This window comes from Choloepus didactylus, chromosome 8 (assembly GCF_015220235.1).
Source record: "Choloepus didactylus isolate mChoDid1 chromosome 8, mChoDid1.pri, whole genome shotgun sequence".
Lineage (NCBI taxonomy): Eukaryota > Metazoa > Chordata > Mammalia > Pilosa > Megalonychidae > Choloepus > Choloepus didactylus.
This window is the reverse complement of record NC_051314.1, coordinates 28,973,605-29,000,886: the sequence shown is the minus strand read 5'-3', so window position 1 is coordinate 29,000,886 and position 27,282 is coordinate 28,973,605. Positions and strand designations below refer to the sequence as shown.

Genomic DNA, 27,282 nt, shown 5'->3' with positions numbered 1-27,282 from the left:
CAAAATGTATCTGAAAATCATTTGCACTTGAACTGGACATTTGCTAAGTGAGGAAGAAAGAAATAGAGACACAGATAGTGGGTAAGTTCCAAGGGAAAAAAAAGTATTTGTCCAACACAATTCTTATATTCTCTTCCTGACTAGCAAATATAGCTATTTATTTGTCCACAGAATGATTTATTCATGTATACAGGATAAAAATGTTTGAAATCATCCTCAGAAAAAACCCTGGGAAGAGGTTTTGATAGCATAGTTTTTCCTTATTTGACCTTTCAAAATACTTCTTTAGGGAGATAGAGGACATCTTGGAAGGAAGGAAAGAAGGAAGGAAGGAAGGCAGGAAGCAAGGAAGGGAGAATGGAAGAAAGGAAGGAGGGAAGGAAGACAGGCCTAGAGATAGAACTAAAAGCAGACACCGCTTCTTTTGGGTTCTCAGATTTTTTTCTGGACAACTCCTAAGGATGAAACTTCAGACTCTTTGGTGAGATTTACTCTTGTTTTTCCTTTTATCATAATCTCTTTTTATCCTAAATTAATATATGAACAACAGAGAACATGAGAGTGAAAATATAAGCTCCTAAAATTTCTTTAAAATGTAGAAATAAAGAGGGTTCTGGGGGAACATTTTCTAATTTTTATCTGCTGACATAATATCTAAATACACAACTTAAGAAAGTTCCAGCAGAAAGTGGCCTTAATCACTATTGTAACTTTACAAAGTCCTGTTCAAATTTAGAATAAAATTAAAGAAAATAAATGGTCAATTTCTAATCAAGGCTTTTATATTTGTTTCTGGGTGTTTTTCTACATGTGAAAGAAACAAAGACACAACTAAAACGTCATCATATCTTACCCAAATCTTCCAAGTGCTAAAGTTTAAATAAAAATATATGGGGTTTTCCCACAAAAATTAAAGAACCTCTCTTTTGAAAGCACTCATCTTGAACATTTTTAAGTTCAAATAAGCTGTAAAAATGATAAATACTGAGAAAAGAAACTTTACAGAATGTGTATGGCAAAATACCTACCGAGAGCCATTCTTTTGTAAATTAGCTTCTTCTTCCCTCTCCATCTTTCTTAACCACCCCTCTCCCCACCAACTTTCTATTTATTTATTTGCCTTTCAGAGTTTTCTTTTGAAGACCAACATAACAAAGGGCATTCTCAAATTGAATAGTTTGAATGGGATCAGAAATGAATCTTATCGAACAGTCCCACTTATCTGCCACGGAAGAATTTTCTCTTTCTGACAATTTATTTGGTAAGTTGTCAAGTTCATTTGAATATCAATAAAAGCAAAATACACTTTGGAAACACATAAGAAAAAGTCTAGATGAGGAGTCTAACAGAGAATTGAGAAGATGTTTTAGTTCCTCTAAGAACTCAATACATGTTAGCTACTATCCAAGGTTAGAAGTAGAATGGACCTTGGATTCATCTAAACTAATGGTCTTTTTTATAGATGAGGAAAGCAAGACTCAGGGAGCTGTGTGACTAGCCCAAGGTTGCAAGGCTAGATCATTAACAGAGCTGGAAGTAGAAACTGATTCCTGCTGTAGCACTAATTCTAATATTACATGTACTAAAGTATGAAATCATGATTCTTATGGTTTAATATGATACCTTTAAAGGAAGAGCTTACTCAGATTATAGCTCTGCAGGAGATTTCCTTTTCCACCTTTCCACTGTTGCCGGGGGAATCTGTGGCACAGTGTCAGGATTAGTCACTTAAGCTTGACTGAGGACAATTTGTGCTAAACTGTTTTCAGTAGATCTATAACTAGATGATACCATAAAATGATTTATTGCTTCACTTTATGCATTTATGAAAAATATTATAAAGAGTTTCAACTGAGAACATCAACGAAGAGTCAGCAGGAATGATATTTAAGGTGGGGCAGTGAGGCTTTCTGCTACACTTAAAATTATTCTTTGGGAATGATCTTCACATATCCCTTTCTGCTTAATAGCCATGCTAAGGCTTGAATTTTCACAGTTTTTAACCCTACGTTAATAGATATGGACCACGGCAGACTATGATAGTACAAATGCAAACACTTAAAATTCCACAAAATTGAATATATTAAGTCATGACCCCCTATTTTGTTGCAGTTGTCCCTGGGAGGTATTGATTGATAGGTTTTGCTATTACCAGTCATTAGCACCTTAATGTGTAATGGTTTACCAGGTCATTTGCAAGGAGAGGTCATTATTTGTATTGCCTCTTTACATGACTACCTCTCCCCATATGGGATAAGAGCATTTGAGGGCACTGACCATATTTTATTAATAACAGTGCACACTTGATAAATAAGAATCAAGTAACAAATAGAAGGGAAAGAGGAAAAGAGGTTTAGGGGAAAAAAGAGATGTTTATCAGTAACCCTCAGAGAGTCTAAAGGCAGCACTAATTATTTATGAAATGCCAGTTCTCAGACATACTTGCTGCATCTTATTTCTTCCGGTTGGTTTTTCTTCATCCTCAGGATGCAGTCAAGGGCAGTGGGAGGTCTTACCTCCATGTCTGGGCACTTGACCATTTTCTTCTGGCCTCCTTTTTTTTTTTTAATTAAATTCAGTTTTATTGAAATATATTCACATACCATGAAATCATCCATGGTGTACAATCAACTGTTCACAGTACAATCATATAATTATGCATTCATCACCACAATCTATTTCCGAAGATTTTCCTTACATCAGAAAGAATCAGAATAGGAATAAAAAATAAAAGTAAAAAAGAACACCCAAACCATCCCCCCCATCCCACCCTATTTTTCATTTAGTTTTTGTCCCCATTTTTCTACTCATCCATCCATACACTAGATAAAGGGAGTGTGATACACAAGGTTTTCACAATCACACTTCACCCCTTGCAATCTACATTGTTATACAATTGTCTTTAGGACTCCAGACTACTGGGTTGGAGTTTGATAGTTTCAGGTATTTACTTCTAGCTATTCCAATACATTAAAACCTAAGAGGTGTTATCTATATAGTGCATAAGAATGTGCATCAGAGTGACCTCTTGACTCCATTTGAAATCTCTCAGCCACTGAAACTATTTTGTCTCATTTTGCATCCCCCTTTTCTGGCCTACTTTTTAAGGCTCCTTAGATGTCACTGTATAGATATCTTCAAAAGTTTTTGCTCTACCAATCAGAACTCACAAGATAATTAGAACTGTTGGTCTATATCATAGCCTAAGGAAAACTATACCAAAGATTCTTTTTCACATAAAAACTGCCATTTACCATTTACAGCTCTAAAATTTTATGATTCCAGGTTAATATCTCCAAATCTGAACTCTGGTGTCATCATTTTAAACTAACCCACTCAGTTCCAATTTTTACCTGGGGAAGAAATTATAGGGTATCTTTTACAACCTAGCCAAAATTTAAGCAAACACAGAAGGGTAAAGGTTGGCATCAATAACCATGAAATGAGAAATATGGGAGTGAATAGAGACAGAGTGTAAGATAAGAAGCATCTAAAAATGATTGATAAGGAAGATTTGTAACCTGCTTTTTGTGTTGTGGTTCTCTCATCTTCTCCCTTCCTGAACTACATTCTTATCCAGTTTCATAACACTGCATTTAAGGTTTCTGAGACTCTATAGCATAGGAAGCTGTTATTCCTGACTAGAGAACTTTCCCCAAATATTTATCCGGTCCCTTCTGGTAAGCTAATTTGAACCACGTGTGATCCTTGGAACTCCTTTTCCCCTTTCCCCACTTAGCCCTGGAGCCAGGTCTGAGCCTTTTTCCAAATCCCCTACTCCCAATGCCTCAGTCTATCCCCATTAAAGATACTTGAGCTGAGGACCCCCTAAGCTAAAGGCATGTCAAAGGGGAAGATTAGAGAATTTTGATTCCTTTCTTCCTTCTCCCCAACCTCTTTTGTGTCCTGATGGATTCTATGGCCCTTCCCTGGGCTTAGGATAGACAGCACTGGTGAAAAGACTGTTGGGCCCTTGGATGAGCCCCCCACAGGGCCTAACTCACCATTCCTGGATCCTGAGATATGCCAGAGACTCAGAAGTGTTAACCCATGGGCTCAACTAGCCAGAGAGATTGGATTCTTTTCCAGTGGTCTAGCTATATGATCAAAAACAGCAGTCATGTTTTTATAGCAAGGGTAAGGGAGGTTTATGGTACACCATATGGATAGCTATTGTTCCTTCCATGAAACGTTGAACACTGACTATACGCTGGACATTGTCCTAGTACCATGAATAGAGAAGGAAATAAGAAACGATCCCTACTTCCATGGACTTTATATTCTAGTGGTGGAGGATAGACTCACAAGAAACAGGTAAACAAATAAATATAAATGATATCAGGTTGTGGTAGGTGCCATGAAAACAACAAAAAGGGGTGATGTCATAGTGACTGAGGGGTGGGCTACTCAGACTGGTGGGGTCCAGGAGGGCCTCTTTGAGTGAGCTGAGTCTGAAAGACAAGAAGCCAGGCAGGGAGAACATTCCAGGAGCAGGGGATACCAGGTGCAAAGAGCCAAAGACTGGAATGAACTTGGAAGGAACTTTTCATTTCATTTTCATTTAGGGCTGTACAAAGAGTCTAGAAAACTAGTTCTGGGCCCTCCTTTCCTGTTAACCAGCTACGCAGCCTTGAATAAGTCACTGAAATTCAGTTGGTAAAAAGAGAATGTTAAGCTTGGAATTCTGGGACACCACCCAGTTTTAGCATGTGCAGTCCATAAAACACTGCAGTTGTCCATGGTCAGGACATAGAGATTTGGACTCAGTGGTACTCACCTGGTACACTCACAATTTGGCAAGTCCTTTTGAGGTGGCCCAGGGCATGCACCCTTCTCATTGCAAGTTACTATAAAGACCATAATTAAATCCTGACGCTAAGACACTGGGAAGGTGACCTCAGGACTATTCAACAAATACTGACGCACACTCTCTAATGGGTGCTGGAGGCACCCAGTGATGCCTTTCAGCTTCTTCCAGAATTGGGTATAGATCCCTCCCTCTCCAAAGGCATTGCTTAAGGTGAAGGGGAACTGTCTCCACCCAAAGGAAGGCTAAGATTTGTGGGGTGGGGTGGAGGTGGGGTGGGGTGAGGGTAGGAAATTGTTGGGGGTGTGGAACAGATTTGCTCTATAGTTCTGTTTTCTTAGACTGGCCCTTGAAGGAAAAAGTAAAGAAGCTTGGACAGAATGGAATTACAAAGATTGAATCACCTCCCTGAGGTCCTTTAATTTATTCTGCTGACAGCTATCCCTGGCAAATCCAGATAAGAATCTAGCCCGAGGTAACTCAATCCATATGGAGGACTCAGAATGTAAGGACATAGTGACCTGACGGAGATAAGGGTCTTTTCCTTTGGGCAAACATGTAACCCAGGAAAACCGTCAAAGATTATTTTAGTGGATGAAGAGAGGCATCTTTAAGGAATGAAGAAGGCAGGGTCTTTATGCAATTAGTGCATAATAAAAGGCAATAATGACAAAGTTCACAGCTTCCCATGGTTTGAAATAGCAAATAGGGGTGTATCTTAATTCAGATCTATATTTTCTTTTAGCACATTGCTGTTTAAGAATTCAAAAATCAGAGAATTTTAAAGACTAAATAAATAGACTAAAACATTCTAACAATAGGATGGAACAAGCAAGAGAAGGTACAGTTATGCTCCCATAACTAATGTTCCAATGCAGTAACTCCTGATTCACTTAGCTCAGTAATATTAGAAAAGTGCACTGAATGGTGGAAATAAGCCATGGAATCAAAATAAGTAAAATCTCAGAGGCAATGTAATTTATCTGAACTTCAGTTTTCTCCCCTGTGAATCGGGGATAATGACAACACTTACCTCACAGCTTGTTAGGCAGATGAGCTGGGCTGTATGGGGAAATGCTCTGTAAACTGCAAGGCATCATGAAACAGTATAATTATCCCAGAGTTTGAAATGTGGTTGTTACATTTTAAATTGTTGACATGATAAACACCGTCCTACTCATTAAAGGAAGGAAGTACTGTTTATCTTAACACCGTTGAGTGCAAAGGATTCTCAAAAAGCCGACACAAACCAATAGAACATAAATACATTTCTGGGTGCCCAAAGCATATGTCCTGTCTCTTCTTGGCATCACAGCAGTAACAGCTACGGAATCCATGTTTTCATATTATTTTTATTATTCTATCTAATAGTTAGTCTTTCCAAAGCCCTGTGCTAAACGAGACCCATCAATATAAGCAATCCTATTCACTAACATTCCATTTTCTTTGGCTATTTCTCATTGCTTTACACCTCACTTGCTGTTTATGCCAGTTCTTCTCTGGGTCTGCTTCATTTTTATTAAAAGATACTCACTTTGGAATGTATTTCTTGTCTATGCCTTATGCTTAAATTCAAAGACTCTTCCAGATATTACATAACCAGCCAGATGTTTTAAAATGCAATTAGAGGTGCTGTGATGCTGTTCTCTGGAATATTTTTGACATTTGATGTCAGATATTTTTCCATCTCACTAAGCTCAACTCAAGTGAATGTAGTTCTGACTTGATGGGTGAATCAAAGCTGCAAATTTCCAGACGATAAAAAGATAGCATTGGCTCAGACAAAAATGAAGCTTTGATTTAACATAATTTAAATATTTTGTCACTTTTGTTCCTTATCCACATCTCCTCCACGGAGATAAGCAGTCTCTAAGGTTTTTACTAATTCACTATGGCTTTAAATTTGGCTCTCCCGAGAAATCTCGGTTCTAATACTTTTGTTAGCGGAGTTAAGAAATGGGAAAAGGAAAAGAAATATTGAATGTGTCTTCCCTTGTTACAAAATAGATTATTGCTTTTTCAGATAGGGCATACATAATTTGGAAAAGGCATGCAATAAGACAGAGGTTGTAGATAATTTGGGCAGCTCTTGGTGAATTCTCTGCCATCCAGGGCTTTGACCCTCAACTTTAAAGGCTAAAAAAAGAGTATTCTCAGGAGCACTCAGAATAACCAAGCTGAGATAACTATAAAATCACTATGAAATCAGATTGCAAATTTATAAATTGTGATAGTGATAACAGCTTTCTATGTGTCAGGCATTGTGCTAATTATATTTTAGATTTGTTAGCAAACTTCCTGGGTTCATTCCTTTCTCTACATCTTAGTAGTACATGGTCTTAAGCAAATTACTTAATTTAGGGCAAGTTACTTGCCATATTTAATAAAGTGCTCAGAAGAATGCTTGGCACATTGTACACATTCTATAATTATTTGCCATTAATGTTAATTCTTACAATTCTCCTACAAGATACAGATTTAAAGATGTTAAATCATCTGCTTAAGGTTTCATAGCTAGTGAGTAGGCAACCAAAATATAATGAGGATAAGGAATCAGAATTGAATATTTAAGGTACCAGGCTAAGAGAGCACTCAGGTTCACCTTCTTAGTGGAGAATGTGTTTTCAATTAGATTATGTCACTTAAAATCTGTTGGCCAAGTCTCCTATTGAGGATAGTTCCTGGAAGCCTCTGGGGCTTCCCTTTTCCATGCTTTCATAGCTGATGCTTCCAACCCCCATAATTGGCATATCATTCACACAGCTCCACAACTACTATCTACAGCATTGCAGTCCAATAGAATTTTCTAGAACTGAAATGTTCTAGATATGCTATGTCCAATACAGTAGTCACTATCCACATGTGGCTCCCCAGCACTCAAAAAGTGGCCAGTGTGACTGAGAAACCAACTCTCATTACATTGTCTTTTAATTAACTTAAATTTGAATAGTCTAATGTGACTTGTAGTTACTGTTTTGGACAGCGCATATCTACAGAGAAAAGAATTTCTAGAAAAAAAATAACACAAGGAGTTGCTTATTACTGAGAGATAAGCAAAGGGATTCAATCAGTTGTATTATGAAAACATCCCATGAGAGTTTCATTCAGGAACAAAGATTTCCTGGATCAGCTAAAATATGCTGCCTCGTTTCTTTTCTTAATATAGAAGTTTCTGGGGGCAAAAGACAGGTCCATTTATTTGACCATTGAAAAACCCAGTGGAGAATTCTAGAAATAGAAATTGTGGGGAGAGTCCTGGTTCACATCCTTTGAGTAACCAAACATCTCTTCTACCCGAGGGCCTCCAAGGCAGGGATAGTTCTGGAATTGTGTGGAGAGAAAATAAGGTCAGAAACAAATTGAAGGTTGAGAACGGCTTTGTAAATACAATCCTTGATTGAGCAATCCAAGTTGAAATACACCCATAGATTGCCACTTTTTCCCCTCTTTTTTGACAATCAGGGCAAGGATGCTATATTTTTTAACAACAGGATTTTGAGTCAGAAGACCTGGATTAAAGTCCCCATGTCATCCCTTTCTAACTGCATGATTATAGACCAGTCACTTAACCTCACTGAGCTGCCTTTCCTTATATGTAAATTAGGGTTGAAGACAGTGGACCCCATAAATAATCCCTTCCTCAAAGGGTACAAATGAAGAGCAGATGAGATAATGCATGCAGAACTGCTCTGCAAACCATAAAGTCTGTAGAAATGTTTTAGTGATGACTATTATGTTGATATACAACACCTTTGCCTTTTAACAGTGTTTCATATTTATCTAAGTTTATCTTCACAACAGACCTTTGAGAAAAGTAGGGCAGGAATTATTAGCTATGTTTTACCATCTGTTAACATAGACATATGGGGCCCATGATTGCTGAGAGACCTGCCTATGGTTATGCAGTGCAACTGGCTACAGTAGGTCTAGACTCAACACTGGATCTACTGACTCACGATCTAAAGTCCCCTCCTCAAAAAAAAAAAAACAACTAATAGACACGGACTTGATGTCCAGAAGTTATGCTGCATGCTATGCATGCATACAACATGAGTCCAAAACTCGGATACTCATAATATTAATATAATGGCGCTGGTTAGCCACCCATTGTGCTAAGATTCTCATTAATATTATTTCATTTAATTCCCACAATAGCTCTATGAGGTTATGTGATGATTAGCCCCACCATACAGATGAGGAAATCAAGGCAGAGAATGGTTGAGGAATTTGTCCCTTGCTCACAGAGCTAGAAAGTGGTGAGAGCCCGAATAAAAACCCAGCTCCATTGGCCTCCAGAGCCATTAACCATTATGCTTTAATGCTTGCCTTTGTTACAAAGTCATACCATTCTGCACCCTTTTGATAGTGACAAATGTCATGGCACTTGACCCCAAAATCCAATTTCAGAGCCACTGGATAGAAATCTACTCTTTAAAAGTGCTCCCTGAAAATGTTTATCTGAGAGATCAGTTTCCAGCTTACTAGGCAATTTGGCATCGGGGACTTTTCTCATAAACATTTACAAATATTCTGCTCTGTAATGAAGTTAATCAGTAAACTGTACAACCTCTGGCCTCTGTCACTCCTTACCTAGTCTCATTTTCAATTGCTGTGAATAAGCTAAGAATGGTAATGCAGTTTCAGGGGTTAGAAAATCCAATTCAAATTAGTCCTCGCCACAGCCACACATCATCAGGATTTGTCATGGAAATGTTGAGCCCAAAGCCTGCTAAAGGTAGGACACTGCTCACAGGTGCTCTTGGTCTCACTTTTGCAACTGGGCTAAGCAACTGTGGTGGACTTTTGTTTGAGGTTATAGCAAAAGATCCCTGTTAGAGACGGCTCGGCCAGACCCAGGAGGCTAGAGATGGGAGTTTGGGGTGGGGTGATTTTTATAGGGTTCTAAGCAGATGAATATCTTATTGGGATTAAACCTGAGTATGTTTTCTCTAAAATTTGTCATTGGCCATTATGTCAAATTAGCACTGTTCTTTCATGTTAAACAGCACATCAAGTCTGGCATTAATGCCTATGACCACTTGAAAAGCTATTTTGAAGCATGTTATTTAACACAGTATTTTTTTTATAACCATAAGTCTCAGACCTCAGTAGATCATGAAATCTATTTAGTTGTTTGTGACCAGTAGTAAAAAGTAGAATAGAATAGAATAAAAATATCAGAGTGCACCTCAAGAAGCAAGGATAAGTGTTAGTTATGCAAATTTTGTTTCAGTTATGTATATGTAAGTGTATACAGGGATCACGATAGAGAATGTATTTCATATTATGTGTTGCAGGTTTTAAAAGAGGAGGGGATTGAGAAATGCTAGCCTAATGAATTAGCTTCATAGCAGATTTCTCACAGTAGTCTATGGCAAGTCAGTTGAGTAAAGAGTTGGGCATTAGGCCTAATCTATTTGTTTTCTCTAAATTAAAGCAAAGTTATAATAAAAACATAGACCATATAATATAATAATGTTTATTTTAATTTTTCTCAAAACAGAAAATTATTTTAAATGTTCAGGTGAAAGAGAAATACTACGTAATCATTTTCACTATAATTACAATTTTGAGCTTATTTTTGACCAAAGACTTGGCAGCATTACATTCTGTTTAAATGTAATGTATAAAAGTGACTGATGTTATTTTTAGAAATGGAAATAAGTTGGAAGGCTGGGGAAGCAAATTTTCCATTCTACTTCCATTCAACAAGCATCTATGAAACATTTACTATGTGTCAGACATTGTGTTAAGTGCCAAGAATGACAAAAAAGGGAATATATTCTAATATTTTCTCCAAAGTGTTCACAGACTACCTATAACAAAAATGCACTGAATGCTTATGATGTATGACGTTTTCATTCATTATCTTAGTTCATCATACTTTCTGTAACCTCTCACGTAGGTACTGTATTAATCTGGCTTTGGAGATGAAGTAACAGTAGCTTAAAGAAGTTCAATGTCTTTCCCAAGTTCACACATCTAGGAAGTTGCAGGGTGAATTGAATCCAGATTTTTCCCACCCAGTAGGGTCCCCTTAACTGGTATCTTTTATTACCTCAAGTTTAGTATGGAAGATAAGCGCATAAACAAATAAAAATGATTGTACGTGCTTCTGATAAGTGCTGTAGTGGAAGCGTGTACAGAGGGCAGGATGGAGTCATTCCATCTGGGGGGAAGTAGGGCATGCTTCAGAGAGCAGCTGACGAGCCAGGCAGAGGCACCAAGATTGCAACAGACGACAAAGAGCTTCACAAAATGAAGCCGTACGATCTGGTCAAGCAAACACAGATTAGGAAGGAAAGGCAAGCAGAGAAGGCTATTTTTCCATTCACTTCAATTCAATAAACGTTTATCAAGCATTTACTAGGTCAGCACTATGCCAGGCCAGGGATGAGGAAATAGTTATAATCTAGAACCTTTCTCGGGTGCAACAGAAACTAACTGTGAGATCGTGGGAAAGTGCCATGGTTATTTCATGAAACTGATGATCCCGTTTGAATGCACAGTGGCTCTGAACACAGACTCCTTAGAGCTGTACCGCAAAAGAAGGTGGTCATTGGCCACATGTGACTATTGAATATTAAATTTTAATTATTTAAAATGAAATGAAATTTTTAGAAAGTCAGCTCCTCAGTCTTATTAGCCACATTTCAAGTGCTCACTATCCTAAAAATTTTAGTCACATTTGGTTATGAAATAGGTCAAGATTTTGCTTATACTTTATCTCTTCCTTTTTCTCTAATAGGCCTGTTTTGTTATTCTTACATTTTGTGGTTTTGTCATCATATGACAAAGCACCATGGCCAAAACTTTTTGTCTGTCGGATACACTGATTCAAGTCTGTTTTAATGTGGGTAGGTCAGGCACGAAAGAGAGGAAACAGATTTTTGGACAGATACTGTATTCTTTGTGCTCTGTCAATAATTTCCTGGGTCAACGCAGAAAGCATTCTTTTGAACATTTAATAAGTATATGCTCCACTATGCCATTGTAGAATAGCCCTGAATTCTAATGAGCATAAGCTATTAGGCACATACTTAGGGAAATTTTAGGTTTAAAGAACTAAAACATCAAGTAGCATGGAGTCTTCTTTTTATTGATGAGCAAAGGGAGGCCTGGGGAGAAGCATAAATACAGTAATGGCTTTTTAAGGCCATTTAGTTAGATTAAGAACCAGGACACTCACACACCTAGGATCAGGGAGTATTTCCCAGGAGAAACGAGACTGCAAGGGAAACTTGCGGATAGGTGGCAACTAGTGAGATGAAGCTCTTGGAGGAGAGGGGCATGTTGAGGAAGGTTTCAGGCTCAGGAGGCAGTGCGTGGAAAGGTCCTGAGTCTGGAAGCAGCAAGACACATTCAAAGAATAGAGAAGTTGGAACATGGAGAATGACTGGAAAGGGAAGCGAGGATTGGAGCCTTGCTGGCCTGGTTACAGGTTATGTGCAGTTGGAAGCACGGAAGGAGTAACAAACTCATGTATACAGGAAAGAAGAGAAAGGCTTTTCTCTAGTGCTTTTAAAGCCTCACACATCTGAAATTATTGCAGAGCACAGCAATTCAGTACATCGCTCTGAAGTCGGACTCCCAAAGTTCAGATCGCAGTTGCTTAAGTAGGTAATGGGTAAGGTTACCTAATTTCTTTGTGCCCCAGTGAACTCATTTGTAAATGGGGATAATAAAATTACCTACCTATAGGGTTTTTTGAGAAAGAAATAAGAATATACAAGTGTCTGGCACATGAGAGTACTCTCAAAGTTTTCTGCTGATAATAATAAGTAATAATAATAACAATAATATAATATTAACCATCTTTTGAGCACTGCAAAGAGCATTCTACATTTATAGATGGATAGGTCCACAATTCCATATTAACAATTCCAAATTTCAAAAATCCTTGGAAACCAAACATTTTTTCAAAAGTTTGGCACAAACCTCTTTGGCTACAAAATCTGTCCCGAATGGTTGTGGGGTCATTTTATAGTCTTTATTTATTCCACTTAGTATGACTATTTAAACATTTCACTGAAGAAAATATCACTGTGCTTGATTATGAGCTCTATCCTAGACCATGCTGGGAGCATCATGTAATATATAAATAATACTATATTCTGTTCTAAAATCCAAAAAATTCTGAATTGAAAACACATGTGACCCCAATGATTTCATATGGGCAACTGTGAATTTATTATCTCATTCAATACTCAAAAAAACCCTTGATATAAAATTCTTATCCCAAGTTTACTACTGTAAAAACTGAGGCTCATCAATGGATTAAGTAATTTGCTCAAAGTCCCATTGTTCATAAAAAGTGGGATTGAATGTCTGTCTAGGGTTGTTGGACTATGCTTTGAAGAATGGGACAGATTTGTATACTTTCCTACATCTTGTTTATGTCTACTAAATGTTAAGGCTTTTTGCATAATTCAAATATTTCTATTTTATAAAGAGCCATTGTTTATATTTCTAGGAAATAGAAGCATTTTCATAATCTGATAGTTTTCTATTACCTGGTGGTCTTATGGATATGTGGCTCATTTAATAATAATGCTAATAGGAATGAAAATAATCATTATTATTTTAATGGCAGCTCTAATTTATTGAGCACTTTCTATGTGCCAAGCATTTAAAACACTTGGCATGTGCCAACTCATGTAATGCTTACATTAACCTAGTGAGGTAGATATTATTATTCTCTATTTTATGAAGAACAGACTGAGAATTAAGGATGTCAAGTAAATTGGCAAAATGCACAAAGGTAATAAGTAACAGAGCTGGGATGTGAAGCTAGGTATACTGATTCCAGGCACTGCATTCATTTTATAAGTTTCTCCTTTATTTTATAACAATTAAAATAACACATACACATGGTAAAATTACAAAGACTAAAACAAATTTTACAGTCTCCCACCCCATGAAACAATCTAACTTTCCTCAGTCACCATCATCCAGTTTCTTTTGTATTCCTGCAGAAATTTGCTTTGTATATATAACACACTTAGAGTGTTCTTTTTAATACAGCAGAAATATACGTATCATTCTACAGCACACATTTTCAGATAGCACCAGATCACAGATACCTTTCTATATCAGTGCACATAGATCTAAATAATTGTTTAACATCTGAATAATATTTCAGTGTATGGATGTGCCATAATTTATTTAACCAGACTTCTGTTGATGGATAGTTGTATTGCTTCCAACTTTTGACTCTTATAAATGTTGCTGCAAATGAACATCTTTACAAACACTTTCACATAAAGATAAAAGCATATTTCTAGAGTAAATTTCTAGCAGTGGTATTGTTGGGATAAAAGGATATTTGAGTTCAATGCTGAAAGATATAAACAAATTTCCTTCCAATAACGTCTGCTTTTCCAGAGGTGGGTATTAGCAAACTTCCTTAACCTTTGCATTCTCGCGGATGAAAAATATTATAGCCTAGTTTCAATTTGAATTTCTTTAATTATTGCAATTCCAGGTTTATTGTTTATTTTTAAAACACTTTCGATTAAGTTTCTAAAAACTGTCTGTTCATGTCCTTTAATCTTTTTTCCATGGAGGTGTTGAATGTTTTCTTACTGGTTTGTGAGAATTCTTTACAGATATTAGTCTTTGATCTATCCTCTAGTTGCAGATACTTTTCTGAGCTTGTCCTGTGCCATTTAATTCTTCTTATAATTTATGTTGTTATACAAAAGTTGTTAATTTTTCTGTAGTCAAATATTCCAGGCTTTTCTTTGAGCCCATACTCCTAACCTTTATGCTAAACTGTCTCTCTAATTTACAGTATGTAAACTTAATTCCAGTTTTGTGGTCACTTTTGTTCAGGTGTGCTGACAGAGCCAGCGGCGGGACCTCTGGGACAGAATCTCGAAGTGGAACCGTACTCACAATACAGCAATGTTCAGTTTCCCCAAGTTCAGCCACAGATTTCCTCCTCATCCTATTATTCCAACCTGGGTTTCTACGCCCAGCAGCCTGAAGAGTGGTGCCCTCCCGGAATGTATGAACTCAGGCGCATGCCCGCTGAGTCTCTCTACCCGGGGGAGACCGAGGGAGCCGAGATTCCCGTTCCCAAGAAGGCTCGAATGGGAGCCTCAGCAGGGAGAATAAAGGGGGACGAGCTGTGTGTTGTTTGTGGAGACAGAGCATCTGGGTACCATTACAATGCACTGACCTGTGAGGGGTGCAAAGGTAAGCATCTCTGGGTTGGCGATTTTCTCCCTGTTAAGATTTCACTTCAATGGTTGCTGAAATCCCGTGAACTCGGTTCTTTCCTTTTCCCTGACAACTTCCTGTTTTAACTCCTCTTCTCTGACGTCGTCCTATTTCCTCACTTTCGTTGGGCTGTCAAAGGTCTCTAGTAAAATCCCCTTTAGACTATAACGTTTGGACGTAAGGAAATTTTTTCCTATTTACAACCTCACGTATGGTTAAAATGAATTTATGATTAAATTTAGTTAGTTGTGGGTTTTGTTTCTTTTTGCCATTTTTTTTAAAGAAAGGAAAACTTGAACTTGCCACTTCTAAAATTAAGATCAAGGAGAACAAGACTTTATTCAATAAACATTTTGAAATGCATTTTCATTTACTTTAGTTAATTAAGAAAGAGACAGAGGAAGAAAAACAGAGGGAATGAAAGAGGGAAGTAATAATAGTCTATACTCAACAAATATTCTGTTTAGCAGGAACAAAAATCAGTGATAAGTGCTGTGGGGGAATCATAAGGAAATTGTAATTTCTTTAGAATAAATAAAATATAACATGTGAAATGTGAAAAAGAATCTATATAAAGTCCTATGTGAATACTCTCCCAATGATGCCACCGGTAAGTTTGTAAAATTTCAGGGGAGGAACAGACTGGACTAGTAGGTTAATCAATTTATTCTTGAGGTCCTCCTTTAACTCAAAATTCTATAAATCTTTAGAAATATCTTTTATAATCTAGTTATTCCATGTCTTGTCTTCCAATCTAGGTTGGAATTAAAGTATATGTGCATATATTTATATATTTATGTATTTATATTTTACCTAGTCCCTCCCATTGCTGTGAATTCATTAAAGAGAAAGTCCAGGGTTTCCAAACCTCAACACTATTGAATTTGGGGTCCAGGTAACTCTTTGTTGTGGGAACCTGTTGTGTGTACTTTGTGGGATGTTTAGCAGTTTCTGGCCCCTACCCATGAGATGCCAGCAGCCCTGCCCCCCAAGTTGTGATAAACAAAAATGTCTCCAGATATTGTCAAATGTCTCCCAGGGGGGGCAAAATTGCCCCGGCTGAGAGCCAATGAGGTAGACTCATTAATTGAAAGTACCATACAATATAGGCTCTCAAAGTTGAATTGGATATGGAACTTTCTTGAAGGAAGCCATTTTTCAGGAAGCACTAAAGTTGACACAAATTGGTATTATCAAATTCCTTCACTGACAAATTTTTATACAACCAAAGAACAAAAACAAATTTACAAAAATAAATAAAAAAAAATCCTACAAAACTAATAAAATACTAAAACGCTTTAGATGATGTGGTTTTGTTGCTCAAAATGTTATTCTGGTTCTAATACTAAAGCATACATTTTTTTGAGTTGTGTAGTGCCTGTACCACATGCCATGTGGGACTCCAATTTCCCCATTGCTTTCCTCACTTTAAACAACTGACTCACCCAGAGCTCCATTTGGCCATTCCTGAACAGGGCGCATCCTCTGCATATTGTCATTTTTCATAGCCCTTGACAAATAAATCACATTTCTGTTGTTAATGAGGTCAAGGGCACAAACAAAAATGAAGTCAATTCGTTTGAATCGCAGTATAAAATGGTCGTAGATGAACCAGAGAATGCTATTAGTAGTTTTTAATGATCATTATAAAATGAAAGTGTAAATATAAATTTAGTATCTATAGAGGACTTGGAAAAAAGTCTGGTACATGGTCAAAACTCAAATAAGTGCCTATTATCATTAGTACTGTTTTTGTTATGGTCTTAAAATCTCCTTACATAGAGTGTTGTGGCAATGTGACTATTTCTGCTTATATAGGTAAATGTTGACTCTCACCCCTTCATCAATTGTTGGCAAGACTTACGCAAATTTGACATTGATTTGAAATACCAAAAGTCACTTTGGTGTAGACCAATGCTACTCAAAGTATGGTCCCTGAACCAGCAGATCCAGCATCATTTGGGAACTTGTAGGAAACGCAAATTCTTGGCCCCTAACCCATACCTGCTGAATTAGGGTCTCTGGGAAGGGGATTCAAGAATCTGTGTTCTAACAAGCCCTCCATTCTAAGGTTTGAGAACTCCTGGTATAAACCATATCTAAAAGACACCTGAGGGACTCATCTAGCCAAGCAGCTTGGTTTTGCATTGATACTGCTCTCTATCAATAAATAAAAATGTGGACTAGAAAACTGGGCTAGAAAGACACAAAGTCTAATCCAAGTCATATTTCCTGCTTGGAGAGAAAGAAGTAGAAAACAAATTGCACAGTTTTCCCTGAAAATCTGATTCAAAAGAAAAGTCATTATAAATACTTTTGAACCTACAAAGTTCAGTGCTGATGGCATGGCAATTCTTCTGATAGGCATTCTACAAACATTTTCTTGGGTCCTTACAACAACTGTGGAAGGTGGATGATGTGCTTATTTTAGAGGTGAGGAATAACATATTTCACAAAGCATTTGAAATTTAGAGAGGTCGTTCTAATAGCTTATGCGATGTATTTGCTACACACCAGTACTGAATTTATTAATCCTCATACCTTATCCCCATTTTATTGATGAGGAAACTGAAGCAAGAGAGGTTAATCAACTTACTCAAGGCCTCCTGGCTAATAAGCAGTGGAAGTTTAAATCTAAGCTTATAAATATGACTCCAGAATTATACTGCTAACCACAAGGCTATGATGCCTTCTATTGCTTGTCCACTAAATGATCATTCTTCTCTTGAGCTATTTTCTCAAGGCTAATATTAGCTAATTCTGCGGCCAAAGGAAGAAAACCATGTGTTCCATTTGGGGGTTAAGATGTCCGTATTGTCTAAACCAAGACAATAAATCCCTAAAGTTGGTAAACCTGGGATGGCTCACCTCCTTAGGGGTGAACTCTATAATGAAACTTGATCTTCCTGAAAATTGTTCCCGGGTATGCCAAGATGAATAGAGTGAGACCAGTGGGCCAATGAGAACCCTAGGAAACACCAGCTTCAAAGGCGGGCATGACAGAAGAAGTCCATAAAGGAAATAGAACAGATCAGAAATAGGGGACACCAGGAAACTACAGGGTCACGGGAGACAAAAGGACAGAGAAAGTGGTTAAAAGAGAACTGAGCCTTAGGGAAGCCCAGGAAAGAAAAGCTAGATTTGGACACAGATACATTTTTAATAGCAGAGAAAGGCAGAGTTTTTTCATTGATTTTTATTTGTGACTTTGCCCTGTGGTTGCAGCAGAAGGACAAGGGTTCATGGGAGGGCATGATCTGGAACCCACTGGGGTCCATCTTCTAGACTAGAGGTAGGAAAATTTTTTTTGTGTGAAGAGCCAGAGAGTAAATATTTTAGGCCTTGTGCCATAGCAGCCTCAATTGCAACTACTCAACTCTGCTCTTGTGGCCCCTGGACAGCCACATGTAAGAATGAGTGTGGCTGCATTCCATTAAAACTTTGTTGACACAAACAGGGAGCAGGCTGTAGTTTGCTGACTGCTGCTCTAGGCTAGTGACTCTCAAATGCTAGTTTGAAAGCCAGTGCCAGAATTAACTAGAACACTGGTTCTAGAATGAGCATAAGCAAGAGCCATATGTGCAAGAAATGTAACCTCGTTTTGTAGAATTGGATTCAATTCCATTTCAAGCCCTGGCAGAAACTTAATGTCATTTGATTTAGGATTATTTCCTGACTCCTGAAACACTTCCCCTGGTGCTTTGTCTAAATTCCAGGACATATGTAGCTCCATGGAGGGATTGGGCACTGGGGGTGGGGATCTGGACCTCAGGGCTGTCTTCCACACTCTCTGGCAACCGCTGGGATCTTCTTGTTCCACGTGGTCTTGGGTCATCAGTGTTGAAAGCTCTCTGCCATACCTCGGTCCTGGGGGCCTGAGCACACCTCTCCTTCATGTTTGGCCCCATCTGCTTCCCTGCAGCTCTTGTGGGGGGCTTCCTGTAGCTGCTTCAGGGTGGCACTGGAAAACAGGGCTGACCAGAGAAACCACTCAGCCATTGCATCTGCTCCCATGGCATGCTGAGGGCAGGGAACCGTGCAGGCCTCCGCGGGCTCCACCCAAGAAAGGGCACAGAATCCCTCTGTTTTAAGATCCCCAAAGTCATGTGGAGTTTCTTTCTATTCAAGCCAGGACTCAGTATGGGATGGGTGGCAGCAGGATAGAGCTCAGGACCTTCGCAGTTTCCTAACATGTCTTAGCTCTTTCAGTTTACTCTTCGGTCGTCTGCCTCTTCCCAACTCAGGGAGATTTCTATCTAGTGTTTGGGATCTTGGGAATCTGGTTCTGATGACTGAATGCCACTAATGAATTCCTTTGTACTTTTTATGTGTTCTCTTAAGAAAACAAATAAAAAATTAAATTATCCTAGCTTAGTGAAAGGGGAAAGGGCTGCGAGGAAAACCTGAGGAAGCACATAGAGTAGGAGAGATGCCCAAGGGAAAGAGCCAGTGCCCTGTGCCAGGCAGGCCTGGCAGCTCAGCAGACTGTCCAACTCTTCCTACTCCCCTATTGTTATCTCACTAGACGCAAAGTGAATTTTACTCCATAACTCTCCATCAAAGGGAGTGTGGACTTGCATTGAATTGAGGCTCTGCACTTCTTGGCTGGATAATAAACAAGTTACTCAATACATCAGAGTTGAGTGAAATAAACAGAAACCAAAATTTCAAGCAGGAAAGAACAAACACAGGGGAAATTGGAAGGAGCAGAGGGGCCACACCGCAGAGCTGGCCTGCCCGGGCAGTTACTCTTCTGCCTCAGTCAAGATGATGGGGAGTCAGGAGGCCTACAGAAGAACTGTTGGCTCCAGGAAGATGCCACCTTAACTGCAATCTCCAGATCAAGGAGCTGCTTTCACTACAATCACTGGCCCCAGAGCCATGGCTTGCCTACTAAATCTGTCCCTCAAGGCTCTCTCAAAGCTAGCAACTGGAAGCAAGATGATGCCACAGAAAAACTCCACAATGCTGCTTGGCAGCAGAATTAAAAGCAGCAGCAGCAGGACAGCTGTTATCTCATTTCCCCTTTCCAAATGTCTTACAATTGACATTTGTTGGGCTGAGCTTAAATCATGTCCAGAGTGTTAGCTGCAAGGGAGTCTAAGAAAGGCTGTGATCAGTTGTCCAGTCTCTGCAGTGTAGGAGGCACACTAGACTCGAAGGAGGGTGCAGTGGATGTCCAGCTAGCCATTCCTTAGTCTACTCAATACTTGACTGTCCTGAGCCTCAAATGTGCACAATGGTGATAATATCTATTTCACAGTGTCTTTGTGAGGATTAAATTAGATTATCATATATAAAGATTCTGGCAGCCCCTTTCTTTAGGACTTCAATATAGATCTGTCAGATATGTGATACTTAAAAATAAAGGAAAACAAGAGAAATCTTTTTTTAAAAACTTTAAAATGAAACAAAGATAACAGTTAAATGTCCTGATTTCATTGGTCTTTATATCTGCTTCATTTAATAGAAACATCTTAATTTTTCTCAATGTTTTATTTGTCATCACCATTTATGGCATGGCATCAGTGAAACAAACTGTAGTTTTCAATATGGTTTTTTAAGTAATAGCTGCAGAACACAAGCATCATGCAGAGTGACAATGACTGCCATTTGCTCAGCACTTGATTAAATCAAGAGTTTTCTTTTCCCCTCAGTTATCAGTGAAGCATATGGAAATGTGCTGATGTCTAAACGAATTTTGATTCAAACCTCAAACTTCAACCAATGAAACTGATCTGCATCTGACTGAAAATTTCAAATGGCTGCATGTCCAAATAGGCCAGTGTCAGTCACATCCATTTCAATGCCAGGAAACTCTTACAAATAACAGTGGGGGGACTGGTAGAATTCTTAGGAGGCATTTCTTAAGTCAGTGGATGGCCCTATTGTCCTTTTGAATATATTTTTATATAAGTTAGTGAGCTAGCATTAGACTTAGTTCTGAAGTTTCAGAAAAGCTTCCAAAATTATTGAAACTATTCTGTGTATAGAGTAGACATGGAGTGTTAACATTGGGTCCTTGGAGGGCATTTGTGAAAGCTAAGAAATCCTGACCCATACATGACTTTACTGAAACCCTACTTGAAATCCAAGTGAGGTCTGATTTTATATAATTTAATGTAATGATCCTAATGAAGTCTACAGGTCAAATTATCTTAGAGTGTGATGCAAGGAGGGGTCCAAACTATTACACTGCATTGGAAGCTTTTTGTGATAAATGTTATAAACATCCTGGGAAGAGTAAGACTCTGAAGGCAGACAACCTAGATTCTAATCCCAGCTGTTGTTCTCAGCTGTCTCAAATTACTTAACCTATGCTTCAGATGCCTCACCTGTACAATGAGGATAATAAAGTAACATCTATCAAGTGATTTCCATGTGCAGGTACCATTCTGGAAGTTTTACATGTGCCAGTTCATTTACTCCCCAGGACAATTCTTTGATGTAAGTGTCCAGGGGTTGTTGTGAGGATTAAACAAGGTAATGCCTATCAAGCAATTGACATTAATTTAGCATTGGTAAACCCTCAATAAATGTCCATCCTACTGCTATCATCAAATGGTTGTGAAGAAAAAAATGAGACATTGCTTTTTTTTTATTTTATTAAATTTTATTTTGAAATAAATTCAGTCTTACAGGAACAGCTGCAAAAACAGTACAAACCCCATAAATAGAACTCCATCATATCCTGTCCCCCCTCCCCTGATACCCCGATCCATCACCTTTAAGATCCTGTCACACCACTGTCTCTTTCTTTCCCTCTCTCCCTCCCTCCCTCCCTAACACCCATCATCTATTGCTCTGTCCTCTGAACATATGAAAGCAAGCTGCACATATCTTTGAACAAACAATATAATTCACATATACCTTTCCCATGGACAAGAACATTATTTTATGCAATCTCATTAAGCGCAGCTAAGGAGTTCAAGAAATTCAACATTGATGTAAAGCTTACATTCTGTATTTCCTTTTTTTTTCTCTTGTGTCCCATCTGTGTCTCTTTGAGCCCCCTCTCCTCCATCCTCAGATCCCACCCAGGATCATCCTTGGCATTTAATTATCATCTATTTAGACTGTCTTATTTTTTTCTTTCAATTGTGGAAACATATATATAGCCTAAATCTTCCTATTCCAACCCTCCCTAGCATTCCATTAGTGGGATTAATCACATTTAGAATGTTGCAATGCTATCACCTTCCGACCATCCATTTCTAGAAGTTTCCCTTCACCCCAAACAAAAACCCTACTCTCATTTCTTAACTCCCCATTGCCCCTTTCCCCACTTCTTGAAACCCCTACTCTACTTTTCATCTCTTTGGTCATATTCTCTGATACTGTCTTTGTGTTTACTGTGGGGCTTAAATTTAACATCTTAAATCTACATCAATCTTGTTTTTCTTTGATACCAACTTAACTTCATTAGGTCACGTAAACTGTGTTCCTATACTCCTCCATTCCCCCACTTTTATATAGTTCTTCTCAAAAATTATATATTTTACATTGAGTCCAAAACCACTGATTTATCATTACAGTTTATGTATTTTAGACCCTGTAGGAAGTAAATAGTGGAGTTATAAGTCAAAAATACAGTAGTATTGGTATTTATATTTACCATGTGATCTTTACTGGAAATCTTTATTTCTTCATGTGGTTTCAGTCAATTGTTTAGTGTCCCTTCCTTTCAGCCTGCTCAACTCCCTTTAGCATTTCTTATAGGACTGATCTACTGGTGATGAAGTCCCTCAGCTTTTGATTATCCAGGAATGTTTTCATCTCCCCCTCATTTTTATCCTCCAGGTGTTTGTGAATTCTCCAAGTCTCTGATGGTTATTGACTTCTATTTGTATTCCATTGTAGTCAGAGAATGTGCTTTGAACAAATTCATTTTTTATTTTTTATTTTATTGAGGCTTGTTTTTATGTCCCTGCATACAGTCCATTCTGGAGAAAGATCCGTGATCACTAGAGAAGAACGTGTGTCCTGGTGACCTGGGATGTAATGTTCTATATATGTCTGTTAAAATTCTCTATATCTCTCTCTCCTTTCTTTGTTTCTCTGTCGGTAGGGCTCCCTTTAGTATCTGAAGTAGGGCAGGTCTTTTATTAGCAAACCCTCTCAGCATTTGTCTGTGAAAAATTTAAGCTCTCCCTCAAATTTGAAGGAGAGTTTCTTGGTTGGAAATTCTTCTCTCTCAGAATTTTAAATATGTCATGCCACTGCCTTCTCGCCTCCGTGGTGGCTGCTGAGAAGTCACTACTTAGTCTTATGTTGTTTCCTTTGTATGTGGTGAATTGCTTTTCTCTTGCTGCTTTCAGAACTTGCTCCTTCTCTTCAGTATTTGACAGTCTGATCAGAATATATCTTGGAGTGGGTTTATTTGGATTTATTCTATTTGGAGTTTGCTGGCCATTTATGCTTTGTGTATTTATATTGTGTAGAAGGCTTGGGAAGTTTCCCCCAACAATTTCTTTGAATACTCTTTCTAGACCTTTACCCTTCTCTTCCCCTTCTGGGACACCAATGAGTCTTAAATTTGGACATTTTATTTTATCTGTCATATCCCTGAAATCCATTTCGATTTTTTCAATTTTTTTCCCCATTCTTTCTTTTGTTCTTTCATTTTCTGTTCTGTGGTCCTCAAGGAGGCTGAGTTGTTGTTCAACCTCCTCTAATCTTGTATTATGAGTATCCAGAGTCTTTTTAATTTGGCGTACAGTTTCTTTAATTTCCATAAGATCTTCTATTTTTTTATTTACTCTTGCAATATCTTCTTTATGCTCTTCTAGGGTCTTCTTTATGTCTTTTATATTCTGTGCCATGCTCTTCTTCATGTCCTTTATATCCCATGCCATGCCCTCATTGCCTTTCTGTAGTTCTTTGAATAATTGTGCCAAGTACTGTGTGTCTTCTGATCTTTTGATTTGAGTGTTTGGGTTCGGGTTCTCCACGTCGTCTGGTTTTATCATATGCTTTAAGATTTTCTGTTGTTTTTGGCCTCTTGGCACTTGCTTTACTTGATCTTGAATTTGTCAGAATTGCAGCTTGGTGACATACACTTTCTCTAACTAACCAGCAGATGGCATCCCTGAATCACTTATTCCCCTCAAGTCAGTTCTCCCCAACTTTGTGGTGTGTGGGGATCTGATTCTTATGGGGTCCAATTGGTGCACTTAATTTGGGTGTGTTGTCAGTGCTGTCCGCCCTGTATGAGGGGCATGTGTCTGAGCAGTTAGGGAGGAAGGGCAGCTTTAATAATCAAACCTCCCAGGTGTTCCCGGAGATTTAAGGCTGTTCTCTGCCACTGACCCAAAAGTCCTTGGTATTGGCGTAGGTTCCCTGGGATTCCTAGTGGTTCCCCCTTCCCTGCTGTGCTCCTCCAGGACCTCTGCTGAGGGAGGGAGGGCTGTGCCATGTCACAAGTGTGTGCCGGCCTCCAGGGAAGCCCTGGGATGCTGGACTGTGCAGGGGCGTTCCAAGCCCACTTCAAAAATGGTTGAATGGGATGCGTTAACTTCCCCCTTTCCACACAGCTCCATCCTCCCAGCTCTGGGACAATCAGCCATGGGTGTATTAAAGGCCACTGTCCATGGCCAGTATTGTGGCATGTGAGTGGTGCTGCGAGAAAGACTCCCTGTCATGCTGGGTTTCTTGGCTCGGCTCTGTGCTGTGTGTTCGGCCCCGGGCAGGAGTGCCCCCGCCCACTGGGGAGATGGCTGCAAGTCGTGCATTTTTTTTTCCTCCTTTTGGCTCCCCTTTGCTCCCCTGGGTTCGAGACAATCAGCAGTGGGTGTGGGAAGGGGTATCCTCCACACCAGGCACCGAGGCATTAGCCCAGCCCACTCCCATCTTATCCACAGCTGCTCCCGGGCTTCTTTTTTTTTTTTTTTTAAAGAACTAGTCTGTCTCCAAATGCCAACGCACCATTTCCCCGCACCGCAGCATGGCCGAGGGACTCAGCCGACTCACTCACTTGTTTTGGAATGCAGACTCCTGGTTTCATCAAACGCACGTTCCCTGTGGATTTAGCAGAACTTGTCTGGATGGTGCTACTCTGGAAGTGGTGTTCTGGTCACTTTCTGGTTTTTATCTAGTGTTTTTCACGAAGGTGTTTTTTTGCCCTGTCTCACATAGCCGCCATCTTCGATTGATCCCAAGACATTGCTTTTTAAACATTTAGGTCTGTGGCTGGCACATGCAGACACTCAATAAGTATTAGCTGTTGTTATTTTGTTGATGCATTATTATTATTTTATTGTTATTCTTCTGTTCATCCAGCCTCTCTAATTTGGAACATACACTGTTTTCAGAACTATCTCTTGTCCTATTAATTAATTAATTCAATTTCTTACTTGACAAACATTAAGCACCTACTATATGCCAGACACTATTCTAAGCATAGGAGATGCAGCAATGAGCAAAACAAAGCTGTTATTCTCAGAGTCACTATTTTAAAGCAAAAGCAAGAAAACAGTTCATGTAAATGAGCTAAAATAAACACAGAGAAAACCAAAAATAAATTATTTAAAAATAAAAAAATTATAAAAGATTTAAAGAAGATAAATAAAAATGTGAAAAAATAAATGATTAAATGAAAAAAGAAAAATGAGAAAAATAAAAAAGAATAAATAAATGATGAAAACAAAAGAATAAGGAAAAGTGAGAAAAAGACAAAAGAAAAAGAATAAAAAAAGATAAAAAGGAAAAGAAAGAAAAGTAAGGTAAAAAACGAAGGAAAAAAACACAAACAGACAAAAAAAACTACAATGCCAAAGAGGAAACAAGCTGACCTTGGTCAAAGTTACCCAAATCACTGAAAACCAGCTTCTGGAGACAGGTCTGCAAACTTAGGTAGCAAATATCTTTCTGTTGCCCAGCCGGTGACCAAATGGGGGCTTAGCATTGCAAAGCACTCCTTATGGGGTCATAGCAAGAAAAGGATGAATCAAGGCTGTGGATAATCCAAGTGGTTTTCTCACATTTTGGTCTACAGAATCATTCATTCATTCATTCATTCCTTTTGGAGTTAACCATGAGTTTAATTAGGGACTTACAGAAGACATCCAGATGTGAGCAGGTCAGGAGAGTAAAGTCAGCATTGTGCCATTCTGCAGAGAGAGAGTGGCATGCCAAGGGGGTGGGGAGGGGGATTTACAAAGGTTTGTGACAACGGAGTTTCTTGCGAGATTTGGTTACAACAGGATCTTGCAAGATTTGTTTACAACAAGGTCTCCCGAGATTTGTTAGTAACAGTAATTAGGGGAGGGAAGTTTTAATGCTTCCCCCTGGGCGGAGGGGATACTATTGCCTGGTCATGTAGATGCTGCATGTATCTAGTAATGGAGGAGGGGGCAGGGTCACAGTCCCCCACGCAGCAGACTATTTTGACCATAGGACAGACATTGCAGGATAAGAGACAACAGAACACCAGGTGTCTCCCCCCTCCACAGAAATAACTACCCCACAAAGAGATGCTACTGACAGTTGATAAAATCTGTGCTTATTTTCCAATGTGTTGATTCTACCAGGCCAGCAGGGTGTTCCACACAGTCCACTTTGCAGAGGTTACAGTTCAAGAAAGGCCGGCAGCACCTAAAGGTGGCAAGTCTGTGCAAACCCAACATTGGGTTCAGTTGTGGGCATGAGTTACCTAGGGTGCTATGGGCAAAAAGAAAGATGTTTATGGGGAACAATAAGGAGTAATTCCTGCTGATATACAAGCTAAGTTTCCATTAGTGGACAGAAATGTTCCTGGGGAAGGGGTGCTATTAGTGGGTTTTAATTTCACACTTTTCCTCCCTGCAATTGCAGGGATTCTTCTCAAGTTAAATCTACAGATAGTTTAGGTGTGATAAGTGTCCACAAACTCATACATACAGTTCCTTGAGGTACGGGGTGTCCTGGGTTGGTTTTATACATATTTATTTAGATACATATCTTAAATCTTAGGTGACCCCAATACTTCATGGGCTTAGGATTCCCAACCAGCGTGGCTGCATCGGCCAGGAACATGGCTAATTGACCTTATTTTCCCCAATTTCTAATGTGGCGCAGGCAAGAGCAAATTACTTTCATTACCTTGTTGTGGTTGCAATGTTGCTGGCCCTTTTACCTGAATTTGCAGCCTTTGCTTGGGTCCCACAGTTACCAACTCAACAGGAGCAGGAGTGGCTGCTCTAGGTCATGAATTGAGGCTGGTGAGGGCTGGATATAACTGACTGGTCCACTGCTGCAGGGATTGTTTGTCATCT

At 38.9% G+C, this 27,282-nt stretch overlaps 1 protein-coding gene across 9 annotated transcripts in view; it reads left to right on the top strand.

The window, feature by feature from the left end:
• The window catches only part of NR1H4 (nuclear receptor subfamily 1 group H member 4), an 89,800-nt gene that overhangs the window by 17,014 nt on the left and 45,504 nt on the right, over window positions 1-27,282 (top strand). For 4 of the 9 annotated variants that reach the window (XM_037847929.1, XM_037847935.1, XM_037847934.1 and 1 more), the window contains exons 2-3: window positions 1,128-1,261; window positions 14,642-15,007. In XM_037847929.1, the coding sequence (XP_037703857.1) occupies window positions 1,183-1,261; window positions 14,642-15,007 (445 nt within the window). In that variant the 5' untranslated portion in view covers window positions 1,128-1,182. Of the gene's footprint in view, window positions 1-1,127; window positions 1,262-9,431; window positions 9,543-14,641; window positions 15,008-27,282 lie in introns of those variants that run through there. The other 5 variants (XM_037847932.1, XM_037847931.1, XM_037847928.1 and 2 more) reach the window with 2 other exon arrangements.